This window comes from Lepus europaeus, chromosome 4 (assembly GCF_033115175.1).
Source record: "Lepus europaeus isolate LE1 chromosome 4, mLepTim1.pri, whole genome shotgun sequence".
NCBI classification, from domain to species: Eukaryota; Metazoa; Chordata; class Mammalia; order Lagomorpha; family Leporidae; genus Lepus; species Lepus europaeus.
Genome location: NC_084830.1, coordinates 147,347,213 through 147,368,915, shown reverse-complemented (window position 1 = coordinate 147,368,915; position 21,703 = coordinate 147,347,213). Strand labels below are relative to the sequence as shown.

The following is a 21,703-nucleotide window of genomic DNA, read 5'->3' as shown; positions in this document are numbered from 1 at the left end:
GTAAAGAATCCAGAGTAGCTGAGGTTTCAGCAAATGGCTGAAATACTGATTGGGTGGTGAAAAAAGGAAGCCAGAGATAACAACTATAGCCTTGTGACCCAATGCAGAAACAGAATAGTAGCTTTTCATATTTTCTATGTTTACAGTATATACAATGGCACTTTAAAAAGGCCGGCGCTGCACCGATCCGGAGCCAGGAGCTTCTTCCTGGTCTCCCATGCAGGTCCAGGGGCCCAAGCACTTAGGCCATCTTCCACTGCTATCCCAGCCCACAAGAGAGCTGGACTGGAAGAGGAGCAACTAGTATAGAACCTGGTGCTCACATGGGATGCCGGCACCGCAGGCAGAGGATTAACCAAGCGAGCCATGGCGCCAGCCCCAGCAGCTCCACTTCCAATCCAGCTACGGACTGATGCACCAGGAAAAAAGCAGTGAGGGATGGCCCAAGTCCTTGGGACCTGCACACATGTGGGACACCAAGATAAAGCTCCTGCCTTCAGCCTAGGCCAGCTGTGGTCATTACAGCCATCTGGGGAGTGAGCCAGCTGATGTAAGCATTTGCTCACTTGCTCTTTCTCTGCTTCTCCTTCTCAGTAACTCTTTTCAAATAAATAAATTTTAAAAATTAAAATAAAAATTTGTGGCCGGCGCTGTGGCTCAATAGGCTAATACTCTGCCTGTGGTGCCGGCACCCCGGGGTTCTAGTCCCAGTTGCCCCTCTTCCAGGCCAGCTCTCTGCTGTGGCCCGGGAAGGCAGTGGAGGATGGCCCAAGTCCTTGGGCCCTGCACCCCATGGGAGACCAGGAGAAGCACCTGGCTCCTGGCTTCGGATCAGTGCGGTGCACAGGCTGCAGCCCACCGGCCACAGCGGCCATTGGAGGGTGAACCAACGGAAAAGAAAGACCTTTCTCTCTGTCTCTCTCTCTCACTATCCACTCTGTCAAAAAATAAAAGAAGGCCGGCGCTGCGGCTCACTAGGCTAATCCTCCGCCTTGCGGCGCCGGCACACCGGGTTCTAGTCCCGGTCGGGGCACCGATCCTGTCCCGGTTGCCCCTCTTCCAGGCCAGCTCTCTGCTGTGGCCAGGGAGTGCAGTGGAGGATGGCCCAAGTGCTTGGGCCCTGCACCCCATGGGAGACCAGGAGAAGCACCTGGCTCCTGCCATCGGATCAGCGCGGTGCGCCGGCCGCAGCGCGCTACCGCGGCGGCCATTGGAGGGTGAACCAACGGCAAAAGGAAGACCTTTCTCTCTGTCTCTCTCTCTCACTGTCCACTCTGCCTGTCAAAAAAAATAAATAAATAAATAAATAAAAGAAAGAAAAAAGAAAATAAAAATCTGTAGGAAAATGGTACTAAAAGATTTTGATATAAAAGTTTCCTGAAATCATTACTTTTCATAATATGTATTTCAACATCAACTTTTCTGAAGACCCCTTTATAAGCATGATTCACAAAAAATTTTTGCACCAAAGTATCTATAAATATCAGTTCCATTTCCAACAATTTTTTGAGGGATCCTCATTGTATTTGATACGTTAATCATCTTCTCTTCCTCACATTTATTTTACATATAATTTGTTGGAGGCCAATTTTGTAAGGAAGTCCTTGGTCAATAGGATATATAATTATCACAGCTAACAGTAACTATTCAAGCTGCATAGCTCTTTATTGGAAAATGAGGGTTAAGGGCCGACGCCATGGCTCACTAGGCTAATCCTCTGCCTGCGGCACCAGCACACCGGGTTCTAGTCCCGGTTGGGGCGCCGGGTTCTGTCCCGGTTGCTCCTCTTCCAGTCCCGCTCCCTGCTGTGTCCCAGGAGTACAGTGGACTTGGGCCCTGCACACGCATGGGAGACCAGGAGAAAGCACCTGGCTCCTGGCTTTGGATCAGCGTGGTGCACCGGCCGCAGCGGCCATTGGGGGTGAACAAATGGAAAAAGGAAGACCTTTCTCTAACTCTGCCTGTCAAAAAAAACAATACACAGTGCATCTCTCCAGTAACTACTGGGCTACAACTGATGTTTCCTCCAATCAAGTCTGAATTCTCTCTTTGGGAAGGGACCCTTTTCAAGTTTGTTCCTTCCTTGGAGACTCTCCCTTAACTGTAAGATAACCTATTTTACCATCTGTAAAAGGTAATTTCTCCAAAGATATAGGAACTTTAAACTGTCCCTATTTCAATTGCTGTGTGATTTCTTTCTCTTGACTGACTCAGGACATACTATCTATCTCAAAGCTGGCTATAGGTTATAAATTAGACTACTACTATTATGTTCCTTCTCCTATATAAGGTAGCAATCATATAATGCTGGTATAAAAAACATATATAGGGGCTGGCGCTGTAGCACAGCGGGTTGGCGCCCTGGGCTGAAGCACCGGCATCCCATGTGGGTGCCAGTTCTAGTTCCAGCTGCACCACTTCCAATCTAGCTCTCTGCTGTGGCCTGGGAAAGCAGTGGAGGATGGCCCAAGTGCTTGGGCCCCTGCACCCGCATGGGAGACCCCGGAAGAAGCTCCTGGCTTCGGATGGGTGCAGCTCTGTCCGTTGCAGCCATCTGGCGAGTGAACCAGCGGATGGAAGACACCTCTCTCTGCCTCTCCTCTCTCTGTGTAACTCTGACTTTCAAATAAATCAATATTAAAAAAAAAAAAAAAAAAAAAAGAACATATAGTGGGGCCGGCACTGTGGCATACGTGGTAAAGCCGCCATCTGCGAGAACAGCATCCCATATTGGCGCCAGTTCGAGCTCTGGCTGCTCCACTTCTGATCCAGCTCTCTGCTATGCCCTGGGAAAGCAGTGCAAGATGGCCCAAGTCCTTGGGCCCCTGCACCTGCGAGGGAGACCTGGAAGAAGCTCCTGGCTCCTGAATTCTGATCGGTGCAGCTCGGGCCATTGCAGCCAACTAGGGAGTGAACCAGCAGATGGAAGAGCTCTCTCTCTGTACCTCTCCTTCTCTCTCTGTGTAACTCTTTCAAAAAAAAAAAAAAAAAAAGGCATATACCACTGCTACCATGCTACACGTTGCTAGAAGACAAAACTAATTTGATTCTTAATACAACGCAAGAAATATTCTAGGTGATTTATTTGTATTAACTCATCAATTCTAATAATTACCCGACAAAACTATCACAAATAACTTTCACATAGAAAATGAAAATCCTCTACATTTACTCTTTAGAAATGAAGATTAAACAAACTTGTATAATCATATTTGCTTGGGAGGGAGGGTATCGGGGTAAGAATCACTATATTCCTAAAGTTTTACTCATTAAATAAAAGGTTCCTTTGGAGAAAAGAAATCTTATTTGCTGTGACAATCATGATTGCATACCATGGCTATGATTAAAAAAAAAAATGTTATATAAGCCTATCACTTAAACTTTTTGTTTTTTTAAAGATTTATTTATTTGAAAGGCAGAGTTATAGACAGGAGTTACAAAGAGGGAATATCAGGGATCTTTCATCTGTGGTTTACTCCCCAACTAGCCTCAACAGCCAGGGCAACCTGAAGCCAAGAGTCAGGCACTTCTTCAGGGTCTCCCATGTAGGTGTCTGGGGCCCACGCACTTGGACTATCTTCTGCTGCTTTTCCCAGACACAACAACAAGGAATCCAATCAGAGGAGAAGCAGCCAGGACAGGAACCTGCAGCCATATGGGATGTGGGCGTGGCAAGTGGCAGGTTAACCCACAGTGTTGGCTACACAGTCTCAGCAAAAATTTCTGACCACTCACAAAAGCTAAGGAAGTGAGAAAATATTCAAAAAGAAAAATACTAAAACAACACAAAACAAAAACTGTAGGCAGCATCAACTCAGTTTACCCTGTTTCACCGACTAATACAATAGAAATTCATTAATGTGAGCCTTCACAAATACAAGACAAAGGAACAACTGTCCAAAAACTTAAATAATTTGCAAAAATATCCAACTATACATTTTTTTTTTTTTTTTGACAGGCAGAGTGGACAGTGAGAGAGAGAGACAGAGAGAAAGGTCTTCATTTTCCGCTGGTTCACCCCCCAAATGGCCGCTATGGCAGGCGCATTGCGCTGATCCAAAGCCAGGAGCCAGGTGCTTCCTCCTGGTCTCCCATGCGGGTGCAGGGCCCAAGACCTGGGCCATCCTCCAATGCCCTCCCAGGCCACAGCAGAGAGCTGCACTGGAAGAGGAGCAACCAGGATAGAATCTGGTGCCCCGACTGGGACTAGAATCCAGGGTGCCGGTTTCGCAGGCGGAGGATTAGACTAGTGAGCTGCGGCGTGGGCCCCAACTATACATTTTAAGCTACTAGTCCAGAAGCACAGATTTAACTGATAGCTGATGATATAAAGTTTCAGGACTCAAGACATTAATTTTAAAAATGGCATTTAAACTGAGATCTCTGTTAGCCTGCAATTTAAGTTTAATAGTTATTACAAAAAAAAAAATAATTGAACTGAAACTGGAAATCCTACTTTAAAAGCCTAGAAACCTCAGGCTGGTGCTGAGCCAGCAGGCTAAACCTCTGTCGGCAGTGCCGGCATCCTATATATGTGCAGTTTTAGGTCCAGCTGCTCTTCTTCTGATCCAGCTCCCTGCTGATGGCCTGGCAAAGCAGTAAAGATGGCCCAGGTGTTTAGGCCCCTACACCCGCATGGGAGACTTACTGGCTTCAGATGGGCCCACTCTGGCCACTGCGGCCATTCAGGGCGTGAACCAGTGCATGGCAGAGCTTTCTCTCTCTCTCCCTCTCTCCATTTGTAATTTTACTTCTTAAATTTAAAAAGCCTAGAAAATGCAACTTCAAGGGGAAAAAAAAAATCACTAAAAATATTTTTATGTCACCAAACCATAATCTGAGGTCTAAGAAACTTAGAATTGCGGGCAAACTAAATCCTCTAAGAATACCACTTGACTATCTTTCTAACCACTCTTTTTCCTAATACTTATAATAATCATTTTTACTAGCCATTCACTGTTCTAGATTTATGTAGATTAAATCATTTGTTTCTCTGAAATAACCTATAAAATGTTCTATTATTAGTCCCATTTTAAAAGTCAGGAAACCAAGGCACAAAGAGATTAAGAAGTACAATCAAGAAGTAGTAGATATGAATGCATGCACTCTAGCTCTGGAGTGTGAACCTTTACAGAGTTCTTTCAAGAGCTTTGAGCAGAAGCTTGCTAAAGTTTCATGACAAGGCACCAGTATTATACCTGTTTTATAGACAAGAAAGCGAAAATGTGTCCTAAATTACGTAACTGAGGAAATGAGGTTTCTAATCTGCTTTAACTTTATCCAAAACTCCAATTCTTAACTATTACAACATATTGCCTATCTACAGTCAGTAAGAGCAATGAATCCAAAACCATTAGATGAATCAGATCTCTTCCTAAGACCCAAACGGGTAGAAGATACTATATTACAGTGTAACTTAAAGCACACCCTCTGAAACATGCAATACTAGTTGATTCCTACCTAGTATATCTATAGTACCAATAATAAGCAAAAGCATTTTAAAAATTTATCAGCCAAGGTGAATATTTAGCTTAGATGTTATGATGCCAGTTGAGCTTAGATGTTATGATGCCAGTTGGGTCACTCAGAACTCTCATCAGTGCTTGGGTTTTGACTCCTGATTCTATCTTCCTGGTGAAGCATTTCCTGTGACTTATGTGGGCGATCTAGATTGAGATTCTGGCTACTGGCTTCCACTCCAGCCTGGCCCCAGCTGTTTCAGGCATTTAAAGAATAAAACAGTGGATGAGGGCTCTGACTCAAGAACTACCAAAAAACACACAAAAGAAAGAAAGAAAAGGGAGAAGGGAAAGGAAGGGAAGAGAAAAGGTCACTTACTGAGAGAAGTAATACATCCTACAAAGTTTAAATATATGACACAAAATAAATAGTTGCAATGTTAACTCTGCCTGCCATATATACTAAAAAATAAATGTAAATATACCTGCATGGAGGCAAGACCATGGAGTCTTTCACAAGCACAGATCCAGAAAGCAGGATATACCAACATCTGGCAATTGTTTCTGAACTGTTTAAATAAGTAAATACAGGAATAAGTAAACACGCATGTTCACATGTATATGGATTCAATATAAAACATGAAATATATGCTGACAATATTACAAACCATTAAAAATTAAGTAATACTACTTAGAAATTTGGGGAATTTTGCCTACAGTTTTATATAGACCATGTCCACATAAGGAAACAGAGAATTCTTAACAGGTAACACAGAGGGAAAAACAACTTCACATCTCTAGTAAACACAAAATGCGATTTATAACATTAAAATACTTTTAGCAAATTCTTACAAATTAGCCTGTATTATCGTGGCTGTGAAGAAAATTGTTTATTAACTGTTTAGTGTTATTGCAAATCAAAATCAGCACTTTTTTTCAAATCAATAAATAAACAGCACAAGACAAAGATATTACATCCTTTAGCTCCACAGATTTATTTATCTCAAGGAATTTATCATTGAGAGTAACTGTTATGTCTGAACAGAATTTCAGATGACTTCATTTATTATAGCTTACCTGTTTTCTAATTTTCCTATAATTATTTACACAATAAAAATACAAATTAGAAAAAAGAATATACAAGTATGTAATATCTAGTCATAAAGGCAATCTACATGTCCAATATTATTAGAATGATTGATACCAGTATCATCAATAAAAACTACCACATAACCATTAAAAAACTATAAGGATATACATACAAGAAGAAACACATAAAGAACAGGAGAACATATATGGAAGTTACTTCAAAAAGTTCACAGAAATAGACTTCAGCGAAAAGACTTTTTTTTTTTTTTTTTTTTTTGACAGGCAGAGTGGACATTGAGAGAGAGAGAGAGACAGAGAGAAAGGTCTTCCTTTGCCGTTGGTTCACCCTCCAATGGCCGCCTCGGCTGGCGCGCTACGGCCGGCGCACCGCGCTGATCCGATGGCAGGAGCCAGGTGCCTATCCTGGTCTCCCATGGGGTGCAGGACCCAAGCACTTGGGCCATCCTCCTCTGCACTCCCTGGCCACAGCAGAGAGCTGGCCTGGAAGAGGGCAGCCGGGACAGAACCGGCACCCCGACCGGGACTAGAACCCGGTGTGCCGGCGCCGCAAGGCGGAGGATTAGCCTGTTGAGCCACGGCGCCGGCAGCGAAAAGATTTTTGGTGCCAAAATTTTTAAAATCCATGCCTTTTTTTCATAATGTGCATTTACATGAACTTGTTTTTCATAATGTGCATTGTGAAGAACCCTTACATGCACGAATTTCAAAGTTTTCTGCACCAAAATAAACTTACCTTTTAATTCCATATCCAATAATTTTTTGAAGTCTTCTTTTGCCTATGAAAGGCATAATACAAAGTAGGAAAAAAAAAAAAAAAAGACCACAGCATGCTAGTACGGGGATTAAGTGTCAATTACAAACTTTCTGCCCAGATGGAAAGATCTGCTTAAAGTGTATACTGAGGCAGTTCTCAAGAGTAAGTGGGAGGTAAGGAGAAGGAAGCAACCTTGTTCCCCAGGAACCCTAGCAACTGATGCTATTTTGATACAATCCAAGCAAAATAAAGAATACAAAAAAAAAAAAGAAGGAAAATTTAGTCACCATAACTTCTAGAGAAGATCTCATTACCCCTAAGGCAACACCACTCACCCTAGCCTGTATCAATCACTATTAAACCCGATTCTCCAATGTCATCCTTCATTTCCAAGTATGTGATCTGCACATGGTTCCAGACAGCCTAGTTTCTGATAAATCTTCTGCCCATCCTACCCTCAGGCCTAAATCTCTTCTACTGACTCTGTGGAACTCATAGCCAAACATCTGCAAAGTACCTTCTCATTATGTTCTCTCAGTATTTCCTGACAACACTGCCTCCTCTATACTCCTTTAAAATAAGAAATGTTTTGTCTCACATACAAGCCTCCTACCACTAGGTTAGAGATGGGTCAAGGTCCTCGTATGCCTTTTCAAACTCTTCTCTGTAAACATTCTCAGCTTTGAATCGCAACTCACAGGGATCAGCCCAGTCACCGTCTTCCCTTCACAATTAATAACTCTTTACTTGTTGAGTATGTTACCTGGCTTATAAATATTCTCTCCAACATTACCTCTTCTAATATGATGGCCTCTCAGTTTCTTGATTTCTTCTTTAAAGACCTTATCCTCTACTATATTTCAGGCACTCACTTGCATAGTCAGGCACAAGAAATTCTGCATCACCAAAAACTAAGATCTGTATAATTTGAATTTAAGGTATCCGACTCTTATCAGAAATCTTCTTTCCAGCTCACTCAATTACACATTCTCCCATATTCTACTGCATACTGATCCTATCCTCTTTTTTAGATCTCTTTTCTATACCCCGTATAAATTCCATGTTTAACTGCCATCATCACTCCTCTGCACATACCTCAATTTTCTTGACTTTTCATTTTATAATATATACTGGGTTAGGTAAATCAAACTTTCTGCCTATTCCAATTCTACACCCTTAGCAGACATGGTTGATAATATAAAACCATCACAAACTTCATGTGGGCTACCAAACCCGCCTAGCAAACAATGTATCTCCATAACACACACACAGTCATTTCTCTTCATTATCAAATATCTTCCCCTTTACCATAACTCTGAACTGATGACTTTGATTTCTATTTTCACTGAGGAAATAGAAGCATCAGAAGAAAATTTTCACTATCAATTCACTTAGCATTCTCTACCACATCAAGGTGTCTGCCAAGACTATTCTGCCTATCCAAACAAACAAACAAACAAAAAAAAACTAACAACTCTCCAGTGGAAGACAGATAATATTTCTAAAACTTTTTACACAGTGTCGGGCACTGTGTTGAGCACTCAATCAAAATTTACTAACACTGGGGCGGGCACTGTGGTGTAGTGGGTAAAGCCTATTGTGCTGATATCTAATAAGCATATGGTGCCAGTTCTAGTCCCACCTGCTCTACTTCAAATCCAGCTCCCTAAGGCACCTGGGAAACCAGTAGAATGCTCAAGCGCTTGGAACCCCGCATCCATGTGGGAGACCTAGAAGAAGCCCCTGGCTCCCATCCCCTGGCTTCAGATAGGCCCAGCTCCGGCAGCCATTGTGGCCACATGGGGAGTGAACCAGCAGATGGAAGATCTTAATCTCTCTCTGCCTCTGCCTCTCTATCTTTCCAATAAATAAATATATCTTTAAAAAAATTACTAATATTGTTCAGAGTAAAATCAAGTAATATAAAAATATAAATAATATAAAAAATAAGAATATAGAAAAATATCTGCATTTAATGTTCAAGAAAAAAAGATGGAGAACTAGATCAAGGCACTGGGACCTATGAAAAACAGAACAAAAAATAAGAATTCAAAAGGTAGGTGGGTTTAAGACAAGAGCAGAAGATAATCGACAAATGAGAAAAATGAGTCAGTAGCAAACAGAAGATTAAAGAACAGAGACAAAAGGTCTGCCTCTCTCGGAGCCTGCTCTAGACCGCTTCCGCAGGAGATCTCTGACTAGACAAAGAACCAAGGTTGTCTTTCTTCACTGGTGTTTCACCAGTACCATCGTTGGTGCCATGATCCTCCAACTACAACCTGACGGATCTAGTTCAAACTCGACTCCAGCCATCATCACAAGGCCTGGACAGAAGGGTGAGCACGTGGACTGCTTTTATTTCTGTTTTCCAAAGAGCTTTACTCTTCCATAGTAACTCTCACTTCCTCAAGAACACAAGGTCCCTGTAGGCCAGTTAAAAGTGGTTAGCATTGCTGCCGGCCTTAAGACAGCGGCCAGGTTTGCTGATGAAGACAGAGCAATCCCCTGTAGCTGAAACTCAACTTCTAACTTCTCTCTTCTTGGTACTTCGCAAGGGTAGGGAAAAGGCCCTGAGATGACTGAGGAACACTGCCCAGGGCACATCCCAGAATGTTCTGAAAATCTCTTGGCCGGACCCCGGTGCCTGACAAGCCCATGCAGGGGTTGGGCTGTGAAGCACCACACTCTCTCACATGGACTGGCCCTTCGCGAGGGACTGGAAGAAGGCCTTGAGATGGCTGTTGGATCCTGCCAGGGGCCACATTCCAGTGCTTCCAGAAGGTCTGTTGGCTGGACACCCATCCCTGACAGTGGCAATGGTGTTGGGATGGAAAGCGCATTTCCTGTAGGGAGGGGCACTACTGAGACTGGGCTCAGTAAGGAGCAAAGGTCATGGGCTCCATGACCCACTGACCCCTTACCTTGCCCCAGACTTGAATGCCTGTGACCAGCTCTTTTGGAGTGCTCAGGAGCTACAACACTGGAAGCTCCACCTTTCATACTTCTCATCTCAGCTCTGCTCTGACTCAGTTTCCTTTCATGGGGATGAGCCCGCCATGGGAGCCTGGGAGAAGGTGTTGGAGTCAGGCCAGGGCTACTCTCTGGTGTTTTTCAAAGACTCCTTGATCAGCAAAAGCCTGTTGCATAGTCAGGCTAAAAACTGCATTCTGCTCTTCCCTCGGAGATCAGTTTGTCAGTGAGGCTGGGCGCAGTTTGGAGCAAGGCCATGGGCTCCAGGATGCATGCTTCAATGAATCCTTTCTGTAACCCAAACCCCAATAAGATCTCTCTCTGTTTCTCATGCTAAATGCTCTAAGTTTCCTTACCTCGTCAGATCTCAAAATTCCTACAAACTTGAACTGTTGGTCTGTTGTTAGCTGGTATTTCCTAGATATCTCATTAGTGTTGGCTCAGAGTCCAGGTATCAGACAGGCAGCTTTTCCATCTAGATTCCCATTAGGTGTAGCTGTCTACGACACCTGACCTTGTGTAGACAGATCGTCCAGTATGTTCTCTGGTAATCCAGAAGGCTGCAGTATCCAGGGAAAAGTTGTCTGGGTTACTGTAACTGCTCAGCCTGTCCAGATTAAAAGACACATCGGCCAACTTAATTTCTCAGCTCTCTATGTAGCCCCTCCTGACTTTGGCTTGCCTGATCTGCCCAGGGCTGTCCACTATCCCCTCTCCGATCTCGTAAAGTTTGTGTCTGTATGGGGGGGGGGGGGGGGGTGGGTGTTGGGGTAACGTTCCATGTGTTTGGTCAGCAGCCAAGGCCCATGCACCTTGTCTCAGCCCCCTCTACTAAAGGATGTCTGTCATGTCTTATTTTCCCTATTTGTTTAGTCACCTTTTTAAAGATACTGACAAGGGGCCAGCGCCACGGCTCAATAGGCTAATCCTCCGCCTTGCAGTGCCGGGACACCAGGTTCTAGTCCCAACCAGGACGCTGGAGCCTGTCCTGGTTGCCCCTCTTCCAGGCCAGCTCTCTGCTGTGGCCCAGGAGTGCAGTGGAGGATGGGCCAAGTCCTTCGGATCAGCGCGATGCCTCTGTTTGCTACTGCCCTAAAATGTATAAAGGTCTGTGAAACTTTGCTACACTTTCTAAGAAGCTATTAACTACTGAATTGTTTTTTATTATTATTTATTTGACAGGTAAAGTTATAGACAGTGAGAAACAGATAGAGAGAAAGGTCTTCCTTCTGTTGGTTCACTCCCCAAATGGCCGCTACAGCTAGCGCTGTGCCAATCTGAAGCCAGGAGCCAGGTGCTTCCTCCTGGTCTCCCATGCAGGTGCAGGGACCCAAGTACTTGGGCCATCCTCCACTGCCCTCGTGGGCCATAGCAGAGAGATGAACTGGAAGAGGACCAGCCGGGACTAGAACCCAGCACCCACATGGGTTGCTGGCACCGCAAGTGGAGGATTAACCAAGTGAGCCATTGCTCCGGCCCCTGAATTGTTACTGTAATCTTAACTAGTCTAACTATTTTGTCATCCACAATGTGATCCTCAAAAATATGTCTTTTAACAAAGTACTGTTGGTACTATGCTTATGTGTCTTGTTTTCCAGGCTCCACGTTTTTCCTAAGACTCCTAGGGCTTGCTGTGTAAAAATCATTTACCCGTTTCCTACCTGGATTCAAAACCTAATGTAAAATAACTATAGGTTGCCGGTGCCACGGCTCAATAGGCTAATCCTCCACCTGCGGCGCCAGCACACCGGGTTCTGGGCACTGGATTCTGTCCCGGTTGCCCCTCTTCCAGGCCAGCTCTCTGCTGTGGCCTGGGAGTGCAGTGGAGGATGGCCCAAGTGCTTGGGCCCTGCACCCGCACGGGAGACCAGGAGAAGCACCTGGCTCCTGGCTTCGGATCAGCGCGATGCACCAGCCATTGGAGGGTGAACCAACGGCAAAGGAAGACCTTTCTCTCTGTCTCTCTCTCACTATCCACTGTGCCTGTCAAAAACAAAAACAAAACAAAACAAAAAAAAAAACAAATATGGGTTAAAATTCTGCTTGTTCTATTAAACTCTCCTGATGAGCACACATTGCTATCATATGCTCATCTTTTTCAATCAAGTTTTTCTGTGTTTTCTAACTGACCTAGGTAACAGTTTTAGGTATCTCAAGGAAGTTCCATGTGTTTTCTGTTGCCTTTATTGTGTTAAACTACTTTACAGTTTAAATCTTAAAGGCATTATCTTTATCTGATTAGATCTGTTTCATAGCTTTAGTTGAAATGCTCAGGTCTGACTTACACTGACCAAATGGTTTAAACATTTGACAATTCTTTCACATTTGAAGCCCTAAAACCAGGTCTCTGACATTGAGGCTTCCAGCCGAATCCCTGGAACTCTCACAAGATGAGACTTTCAATTGAGAGAGATATTAACTGCCTTATACTTTGTGTTATCCTGGACTAAACAACCAGAAGCCATCAAACCCCAGGTGGTACTTCAGACAATGCCCCTGAAGCAATCCATATTCTACTGGGGACCCCCAGATCTGACTCTGAAGGATGCCCTGCTTCTGTTCTGTGAGGACACCCCTTTTCAGCATGAAGCAGCCAGAATGGTCCTGGCCCATACCCCTGACAAAAGTTAGGGTCCAGTCTTCTGGCGAAAGGAATGTGAGGACTTAGATGGGTTAGTAAGCAGTTAGGGTGGTCCAAGTGGAAATGAAGAAAGGCAAATCTCTTTGAGATGTAATGCCTGCTTCCCCACAAGTTATCGTTAGCAATCAAGGTGCCAAATCCCACTGCATGTTTCTCCCCAAAGGCTGCCTGTCCCACTCCTTGGGAGCTTCCAGTTTTATCATGAGTGCTAATAAAATGGCAGTCTTACCTGAGGCGCAATCCACGTGCCAGACACCGTCCTAGGCTCTAGCCCCGCCCACCACCACCATTGCTGGAAGCCAGGTGAACACATAGTCCAATCACAGTTGTCACCTCCACCCGACCGTAATGAGACTGGCTGCTCCTATTTCCCTGTCCCCCGTCTCCCCCAACACACACAAAGGTTTCACAGGAGCCATTTAGTTCCCAAATACATGCTCTCTCTCACTTATGCTCTCCTACTCTCTCACCCTCTCACCCTGGCTGGTGGGCTTCCCCCTTCCTCTAACTACTGTGTTTGGTGTGTTCTGTGGTGGCCTTACAATGAAAATAGCACCGATGTAGAGATTCCACCCTTCTGAGTTCTGAGTTTACCATGAAAATAGATGATTTTTTTTGTCTTATCTTGAGCAAGCTAGAGGGGACAAATTCAGCATTGCAATGGGTTTTGTCCCCACCTTCTAACTCATTGTTAGCTATTATTAGTTTTCCCCCAAAACTGTACTTAAAACCATCCTCCTAGCCTCCGGGAGTTTGCCTCTCTTGGAGTTCCCCTGCAGACTAAGTTTCTGACTTAAATAAATCTAGATTTTTCTGATTTTTCTAATCCAGATTTTCAATACTCTCCAAACAATGCAGGTTACAAAATCATACATGGGTAAATGGTCTACTCAAAGTTCAAGATAAACAATTTTTAATGTAATACACTATAACAAGTTCACCAATAAATTATCAGAGTCCATATTGTACCCAACTTAGAAGAAAGCTCTCAAATTTTAGAACTGCAACAAAGATTACCTAAAATCACTGAAAAAGGCTGACAATATATACATTTTTTCCTTCATTCAATAAAATTATCATGCAGAAGATATGAGAAACATTATCAATTGTCATAATGTAATAGCCATTACATATCAGAACTGCAACATATTTTTTTTCCTTTGGGAACCAGTTGCTTCTCATGAAATATGTCATTATTACCTTAAAATGATTAATAAATATTTAAAATAAAGGAAAATCAATCTTGAATTCTGTATTACACCACAAACAAAAAAAAAAAACCATTCCAAGACAGACTGTAGATCAAAATTTAAGAGGCAAACAGTTATTTTGTTTTTAAGATTTTTTATTTGACAGGTAGTTACAGACAGTGAGAGAGAAAGAGAGAAAGAGAAATGGCCACTACGGCTGGAGCTATGCCAATCCAAAGCCAGGAGCCAGGTGCCTCTTCCTGGTCTCCCATGTGGGTGCAGGGGCCCAAGCACTTGGGCCATCCTCCACTGCTTTTCCAGGCCACAGCAGAGAACTGGACTGGAAGAGGAGCAACCGGGACTAGAACCCGGTGCCCATATGGGATGCCAGCACTGCAGGCACAGGATTAACCAAGTGCCGGCCCCCAACAAACAGTTATTTTCATGCATACCTACAAGCATATTATATGGTTGTAACAAAGAAAAAAAGCAAAAAAAAATCTTAAAGATTTACTAATTACAAAATAGCCTGAACACACTGTGATACAGTGGATAAAGCCACGGCCTGTTATGCTGGCATCCCACAATGAAACCAGCTCATGTCCCAGCTGCTCCACTTCCAATCCAGCTACTTGCTAATATGCTTGGAAAAGCAGTGGAAGATGGCCCAAGCGCTTGGGCCCTTGCCACCCACATGAGAGATCCAAATGAAGCTGCTAGCTCCTGACTCTGGCATGGCTTAGGCCTGGCCTTTGTGGCTACTTGGGAAGTGAATCAGCAGATGGAAGAACTCTATTTCCAACTTTCAAGTAAGTAAATAAATCTTGGGGAAAAAAAAAAAAAAAGGCCTGGCAATAAGATACTACCTGTAAGAAGTCCAAAACAGGCAAAAGACATCTATGATGGCATAACTATGATTAGCTTTCCAAAAAGGAGTTGACTTAAGAGTCTTTTGGAAAACTACCATGTTCTATATTTTCATCCAGGTAGTAATTACACAACAGACATGTGTATTTATTAAAATCTGCTGCAACATATGCATCACCATTTATGAACATATTTCAATTCATGTAAATTATTTCCAATTAAGTGAATTTGAGCTAAACGTCAGAATTTAAACATAAAAATAATTAATGTAAGCCAATTATAGAAATACTTACCAAAAAAGAATCTGATTACCACTGTATCTCTCATAGCGTGCTCTTGCAGACATTAATCTAACATGTTTAGAAAAAAAAATTCAGATTTTATCTTAGTTTCAAAAATTAATTATAATAGCAAATGACCAAATCAACCACTAAATTTTCTCTAAACTACAAGCACTTAGAAATATATACAATGCAGTATTTTTAAAAACACCAGGTAATATTAAGTAGCACTGTCTGTAAAACTCTTATGTACACTATAAAATTTGTCAATATACACCAAATGTTACCTATTATGAAAAAATATACACACTAAATTCTCAGTGTGAAGAAGTTACCAGCAGAAACGAAGCACTTAACAACATACAGTGAACAAATACATAAATCTGCTTGCAGTTAAAGTGTTTTTATAAATACAATTACAATGACGTAAGACAACCAAGACAGTCCATTTTACATAAAAGGAAAATGAGACTCAGAAGCTTTACAGCTCTTGACCACCAAGTTTATGCCAAATCAAGAGTCTTGTTCCTTCCAATTTAATACAATACTACTGTACAACATACCACGCCTAACTTAAGTATTTGGCATAGGAAGTATCAATACAAAAAAAAAAAAAAAAAAAAAGCAGCAGTTTTTATTTTCACTCATGCTGAGCACTCCACTTTCCCTTCAATACAGTTTTAATACTCCATACACTGTAACAAACATACTACCATTATCCTTACTGTATGGAAGATAAAACTACAGTTTAAATTTTAAAACTCCCTTAAGGTGTCATGGCCAAGAAAAATTAGCATAAGAAATACAAATTCCAGGCTACGTGTTTGGCCTAGTAGTTAAGACACTGGTTGGAACACCCATATTCCACATCAGTGTGCCTGCGTCCCTGGCTCCTGACTCCAGTTTCCTGCTAATGTAGACCTGGAAGCAACAGTGATGGCTCAAGTGGCTGGGTCCCTCCATCCAAATGGAAGAATTGGGTTAACGTCTCAGCTCCCAGGGGATCTGTACTACCCACATGGAAGTCCAGGATTAAGTTCCAGGCTCCTGGCTCCTTTCTGGCCCAGATTTGGTTTCTGTGGCCCTTTAAAGAGTGAACCAGAGGCTGGAAGATTTCCACTCCTGCATCCCCTCTCACTTTCTCAAACCTTTTGTTTTTTTTAAAGTGAATCATTACATAGCACAGGATTCTGTACATAGCACAGGATTCTGAACATAGCACCATACTTACCTAAGCTGATGTTCCCTAAGATTTGATAGTATTTCCATTCCATGAAGATAAGAATAAATAGTATTTAAATCCTGTTGAAGAGAAACATTGTTAATTATTTTTCAAATATACTTTTAAAAATGATACCCCAAATTCTGATTTTTAAGGAAACAATCACTAATGACAGAGTTTTTAACTGCAGAAGAGTGATAAAACTTCTCAACTGCAAAAGATCTGAAAATACAGACAATAGCTCGCTCAACAAAGAAACTGCTACTCACCAAGGTAAAAGGCCGTTATTCAAATAATGCCAAATGCAAAAAACTTATTATTTCATACAAAAGTCTATGAATCATTTTTCATCCCTAAGCAAATTTAAGTGATTCCACAGTAACCTCCAAATATCTAAAAACAGTTATTATATTCTCGTCTAAATCTTTTTTTCTTCCAGATTATACAGCTTCATTAACTACAAATTCCAGAGCTTTAAGGGTTCTGGCTGACATTTCTAGATGACCAATTGTTATTTCCCTTATAAAACCTTTTAAGAAATCTCTTTCTCAAGAGACTAAAACGATATAATCTACTACTAAAGAAAAAACATGACCAATTGCACAGTGCTACTGTTCATTTTATGAAACGGTACTTTTCTCCAGCCCTCACATACATAAGGAGGTAAAGGAGTATTTCACCACTGATGTTATTTATGATTGCCGGTGCAGTGATAACAAAAAATAGAGACTTGGGGCCAACGTTGTGGTGAAGCGGGTAAAGCCACTGCCTGCAACACAGGCATCCCATGTGGACACTGGTTCATGAACTGGCTGCTCCATTTCCAATCCAGCTTCCTGCTAATGGCCTGGGAAAAGCCGCAGAGAATGGCCAAACCTTTTGGGTCCCTGCCATCTACGTGGGAGACGTGGAAGAAGCTTCTGGCTCCTGGCTGTTGCAGACATTGGGGGGGGGGGGGTGTGAATCAGCAGATGAACACAATTCTGTTTCTCCCTCTAACTCTGACTTTTGAGCAAATAAATAAATCTTAAAAAAAAAAGACATATTTGAAACTCTACATAAAATACACCTGTATGTTTAATACAATCATCTCCTTATTTCAGGGCAAGCTCCTACCACATACACTCTGTTGCCTTGATATGCAACTAAACAACAGAATAATCAGATGACAATAGAGAAGGAAAGAGAGGAAGACAACCTGCTTTCCAACAGGAAACCACCAAGATAATCAGCAAAAATCCCTATTTCTGAAAATCACAACTGCCAATTAACTATGATGGACTGAACAGCCACACTATATTAAATTCTTACTAAAACTATAGAGGAAAAAGATTTCTAAGTATACAAAAAGGATATGCAGTATAAAACGGGAAACATAGCAAAAGAGAAAGGTCTACAAAACCTTGAAAGATAGAAGTAGTGATATGGCAAATTATATTTCCAAAGATGGCCACAAAGGCATTTCTTGTCTCATATGCTCTTTTCTATTGGGATCTTGCATTTCCTCCATCCTCCATGGATCTGGGCTGGCCTTGTTATGTTCTAACCAACAAAATGTGTGTGCACGAATGACAATTTCCGGGAGTCAAGGGTCTTGACTCCATTAAAGCTGTAAAGAAGCCCACGTTAGTCTTGTGGTTTTTTTTTTCTTTCTTTCTTTTCTTTAATATTTATTTATTTGAAAGAATTAGAGAGATCAAGAGAAAAATCGTCCATCTGTTGGTTCACTCCCCAAATGGCTCCAACTAGGCTAAAATCAGTAGCATGTAACTTACTCGAGTCTCCCAAGTGGGTAGCAAAGGCCCAACCACTTGGGCCATCTTCCCCTGCCTTCCCAAGTACACATCAGGGAGCTGGATGGGAAATGGAGCAGCCTGGATTTGAATCATATGGAATATTAGCGGTGCAGGAGATGGCTTCACCAACTACGGTACAACGTTGACTTCCCAAGTTAGCCTTAATGGGAAAGGCCGCAAGGACTACCTGCAAGACCATAGATAAGTGAGTGATGCCTTCTTAGACCAATTGTAAGCTACCAAGTAAATGGAACTCAAGAAACGATCCCAGTTGAGGTTCTATGGGGCAAAAGAACCACACATCTAGACAAACTGAATAGAGATAAACAGAGTATTGGCAAAAGCTTGGCTCACAGTGGGACAGCTGAGCCTGTAAACCTATCTAATAGTCATTCTTCATTCCCTGAGTTCACAGATAGAATTTCTATAGTTGGCAACTAGAATAAGCTCCACAACGGGCCCATAACGTTTGTGGCAAAAGTTTTCATAGTAGAAACCAAGTGGGGACCTCTAAAATCTCCCCATTCTCCAGAGCAAGGAAGTAAATGAAAGACAGTATTGTTTTCAGAGGAGCAACAAACAGCCACCAATAAAGCTTTAAAAGTCCATATTATCTTTAGGCAGATACTAAAAAGCAACTGCATGGACTACCAGAGCTTTATAAACTCTAGCTGCAGTCTCAGACCTAATATTGCTGCTACAGCTAATGGATAAAGCCTCAATGCAATCTGAAAAATGCATTCACATGGGTGTAATATTAACTTACAGATTTGCCTTAGGGCTATTTTAATTCTCTCACTCCCTGTTTTAATATAGTCTGAACACACCTAGACTTCTGATCCATTATATAGGTAACATCATGCTGTATGGACAGAACAAACATAAGAAGTAGCATGAAGTAGCTGCCACCATAGAGTCCTTGGTAACAAATACATATTCCAGAAGGTGAGAGATAAACCCAAAGACAACTGATGACTACCATTTCAGTGAAGTGTTTAGAGATGCAGCAGACCCATCAGGGGATCTCCTCCAAAGCTCAACAAAAACTGTTGGGACTTCAGGTTTAGGTCAGGATAAAATAAGAAAATTTGGATTTCTTCATCTAAACCAACTGAACATCAAAACAAACACATGAAACATTGTCAACAGACAGAACACCAAAATACAAGACAATGATCCTAAAAGTGAAGGAACAAATGAGGTGTTTTGTATGAATACCTGATCATTCTGCCTGATGGTATTTTGAATTGAGAAGCTGGCAGAAGGGAACAGAGATAAGAGAACAGAACAAAGTTAGAATTTATGGGGCCAGCGCTGTGTTGTAGAGAGTTAAGCCACCATCTGCGGTGCAGGCATCCCATATGTGCGCTGGTTGAGCTCTAGCTGCTCCACTTCCAATTCAGCTCTCTGCTATGACCTAGGAAAGCAGTCCTTGGGCCCCAGCACCCACATGGGAGACCCGGAAGAAGCTCCTGGCTCCTGATTTCAGATCAATGAGCTCCAGCCGCTGCGGCAAATCAGAGTGAACCACTGGATGGAAGACTTCTCTCTCTCTCTGCCTCTCTTTGTAACTCAAATCTTTCAAATGCATAAATAAATCTTAAAGAAACTTCCAGATACCTACAGAAAAGCCCACCTGAGTATAACTTAAGAATGTACTAACTATCAAACAGGAGTGAAAAAATATCTAAAGTCAGATAAAGAGTTACCTTAAAGGACTAGCGAAGCTGTCCTCACCCAGGACTGATTTTGTTCCCTGGGTGACTTTAGCAATGTCTGAAGATATTTTAGGTTTTCACAACAGAGAGGGTAGAGACAGCTTAAAGTCAGAGGTACTGCTAAACATCCTATAGTGCACAGGATAGAGCCTAAGAACAAAGGATTATCAGAGCTACAACTTGTCAACTGTGTTGAGGTTTAAACATTACGGAGCACAGGGAAAAATACCCAAAACTCATACAGGGACAGAAGGGTTCCTGTTCTCCCCAGCCAGTCTGCTGAAATTTCTTAATGCACAGGACATTAAGTACATACTCAGAAATCTTTGGATTCAATATTGGGGCTAAATCAACAAAAGACTACATTCAACACTGGTGTTGTATAACACAGTTCAAAAACAGGTTCCAAAGTTTATTTCCAACATGCTGACCTGTGGCCCAACACTTACAGCTCCAAACTGCTTTCAAGTTACCTAACTTTGCTCAAAAGCATAGTCCAAGAATATTCAGCAGAATACAAAAATACCCAACACAAAAAAAGGGAAAGTTCCGGGCTGTGGTGTAGCAGGTAAAGCTGCCACCTGCAGTGCTGGCATCCCATATGGGCGCTGGTTTGAGTCCCAGTTGCTCCACTTCCAATCCAGCTCTCTGCTATAGCCTGGGAAAGCAGCGGAGGATGGCCCAGGTCCTTGGGCTCCTGCACTCACTTGAGAGACATGCAGGAAGCTCCTTGCTCCTGGCTTCAGACTGGTGCAGCTCTGGACATCGCGGCCAATTGGGGAGTAAACCCAGCGGATGGAAGACCTCTCTCTCTGCCTCTCCTTCTCTGTGTAACTCTGACTTTCAAATAAATAAATAAATCTTTTTTTTTTTTAAGGGGAAAGTTCACAATCTCTGGTATCCAATCAAAAATTAACACTCAGAGATCAGTGTTGTGGCAAGCAGGTAAAGCTACCACCTGTGACACTGGCATCCCATATGGGCACTGGTTTTGTCCCCACTGCTCCACTTCAATTCAGCTCCCTGCTAATGGCCTGCAAAAATCACTGGAAGATGGCTCAGTGTTTGGGCCCCTGCCACCCACATGGGAAACCCAAACAAGCTCCTGGCTTCAGCCTGGCCTAACCCTGGCTGTGGTAGCCATTTGAGGAGTGAACCAGCAGAGATCAAAGATCTCTCTCTAACCCTTCCCACTCCCACTCCGTAACTCTTTCAAATAAATAAATAAATAAATCTTTACACACAAAAAAATCTACCATCCATGCACAGATGCAGGGAAAAAAAAAACCTGGAATGAAGTGAAAAAGCAATCGAAACTGACCCAATAAACACAGGAACAATAAATCAGTGGAAAGACACTTAAAAACGTAACTATATTCCATAAATTCAAGAAAATACACAGAAGACTAAGCACATAAAAGGCAGTGTTTAAAAAAAAATTAAGGGCCGGCGCCGCGGCTCACTAGGCTAATCTTCCGCCTTGCGGCACCGGCACACCGGGTTCTAGTCCCGGTCGGGGCACCGATCCTGTCCCGGTTACCCCTCTTCCAGGCCAGCTCTCTGCTGTGGCCAGGGAGTGCAGTGGAGGATGGCCCAAGTGCTTGGGCCCTGCACCCCATGGGAGACCAGGAGAAGCACCTGGCTCCTGGCTTCGGATCAGCGCGGTGCGCCGGCCGCAGTGCGCCTACCACGGCG

At 42.7% G+C, this 21,703-nt stretch overlaps 1 protein-coding gene across 7 annotated transcripts in view; it reads right to left on the bottom strand.

Moving 5' to 3' along the window:
- The window catches only part of RAPGEF6 (Rap guanine nucleotide exchange factor 6), a 218,633-nt gene that overhangs the window by 177,132 nt on the left and 19,798 nt on the right, over positions 1-21,703 (bottom strand). For all 7 annotated transcript variants that reach the window (XM_062189209.1, XM_062189210.1, XM_062189211.1 and 4 more), the window contains exons 2-4: positions 16,504-16,574; positions 15,285-15,341; positions 5,945-6,028 (exon numbers count right to left, since the gene is read on the bottom strand). In XM_062189209.1, coding sequence (XP_062045193.1) covers positions 5,945-6,028; positions 15,285-15,341; positions 16,504-16,574 — 212 coding nt within the window. The remainder of the gene's footprint in view (positions 1-5,944; positions 6,029-15,284; positions 15,342-16,503; positions 16,575-21,703) is intronic.